The 1678-nt window shown below is 39.0% G+C and overlaps 1 protein-coding gene across 1 annotated transcript; it reads left to right on the forward strand.

Annotated features, from left to right (window-relative positions):
• Positions 1-254: 254 nt before the first annotated feature.
• LOC113904769 (olfactory receptor 52A1-like) lies at positions 255-1273 on the forward strand. The gene has a single exon (XM_027561859.1). The coding sequence runs from the start codon at positions 299-301 to the stop codon at positions 1271-1273; it is 975 nt and encodes a 324-aa protein (XP_027417660.1). The 5' UTR covers positions 255-298.
• Positions 1274-1678: the final 405 nt, after the last annotated feature.

Here is a 1678-nt window from a genome sequence, read left to right on the forward strand (position 1 = left end):
CAGTTTTGCAAACAGCCCAGACTCTAGGTCAAGGAAAATGCAAGAAGAGTGTTCTGAGTCATAGTTTCTACTTACATAAATGGTAGGTTAGAAATCCTGAGACTTTTCCCTGTTGTCTCTAGTAAAGGTTTTGTAGGATGGCTTTCTACTGCCATTCTGTCATCCTGCATAGAACCTCTCAATATTCTGGCCTGATTGTCATCTAAAGCACTAAGTTTATTTCTTTAATGTCCGATATGTCTTAATGATAGTGAGGTCAGTGTCCTGTTTCACTTCTCATTCATTCTCTTCTGTAGGTATGATAATCAGTGGTGAAAAGAGATCACTAACATCCGTGGAATCCATGAACATGTCATATATGGACCCCAAAACAGTGACACTGATTGGTATCCCTGGACTGGAGCATGTGCAGTTTTGGATTGGGTTTTCCTTCTTTGCTGTGTGCTTAGTGGCTCTTCTGGGAAACATCATTTTACTGATCATTATCCCTACAGAACTCAGTCTGCACCAGCCCATGTACATCTTCTTGGCAGTGTTGGCAGCCACTGACATAGGACTCTGTGTAGCCATTGCTCTGAAAATGTTGGCTATCTTCTGGTTTGGCTTTTATTCCACGGCCTTTGATGCTTGCTTAGCCCAGCTGTTCTTCATCCATGCCTTGCAGGGCATGGAATCTGGAATCCTGTTGGCAATGGCCTTTGATCGCTATGTTGCCATCTGTGATCCTTTGAGGCACACAACCACCCTTACACCTTTCCTCCTGGTTAGTATGGTGCTGGCTGTGGCAATCCGAGCAGCAGTGCTCGTTGGCATTTTACCCATTCTACTCAAAAGACTGCATTTTTTCCAATCCATTGTAATTGCCCACTCTTACTGTGAGCACATGGCTGTGGTCAAGCTGGCTGCAGAGGACACTCATGTCAATAAAACATGTGATCTTTTCGTAGGTTTCACAATTCTAGGATTTGACATGATTTTCATCCTCATTTCCTATATCCTTATTTTCCAGGCTGTTTTTTGTCTACACCAAAAGGAGGCACGGCTTAAAGCGTTCAACACGTGTACAGCTCACATTTTTGTTTTCCTTGAGTTTTATATTCTTGCCTTTTTCTCCTTCTTCAGCCATCGGTTTGGACATGTTGTGCCCTCTACCCACATTCTTCTGTCTACCGTCTACCTCCTTGTGCCACCTGCACTCAACCCTATTGTCTATGGTGTGAAAAACAAGGCAATTCGCAAGCATGTGGCATGGATATTTTTCCTGAATCACTGATAATAACGGTGATCCATCAAATATTAAGATCATAGGAAGAATATTTTCATTTCCTAAAGATAGAGATGACATTGGCTAAACTCTGTGTATTCATTGTTAAAGACTTCACTTCATCATACTCAAACTTTTAGACATTTATTTCACAAACTACAGATAGAATAAAATAAAATCTCTTCAGGTTAATACTGATATTAGTTCTATTTAATAATTTTGTTTCTAATTTCATTTTTATTGCTTTCTTTTAATTTTCATTTAATTTGTAATTATGTTATTTATTGATAGGACAATTCATTAATATTTTTCAATATTTACCTTTTGCAATATTTGTATTTTAAACTACAGTTACATCTTAAACCATTGTCTCTGCTGCAGCCCAGAATTTTGGCATTTTGTCTTAAAGTGCTG

The sequence above is a fragment of the Bos indicus x Bos taurus genome, chromosome 15, assembly GCF_003369695.1.
Source record: "Bos indicus x Bos taurus breed Angus x Brahman F1 hybrid chromosome 15, Bos_hybrid_MaternalHap_v2.0, whole genome shotgun sequence".
NCBI lineage: Eukaryota > Metazoa > Chordata > Mammalia > Artiodactyla > Bovidae > Bos > Bos indicus x Bos taurus.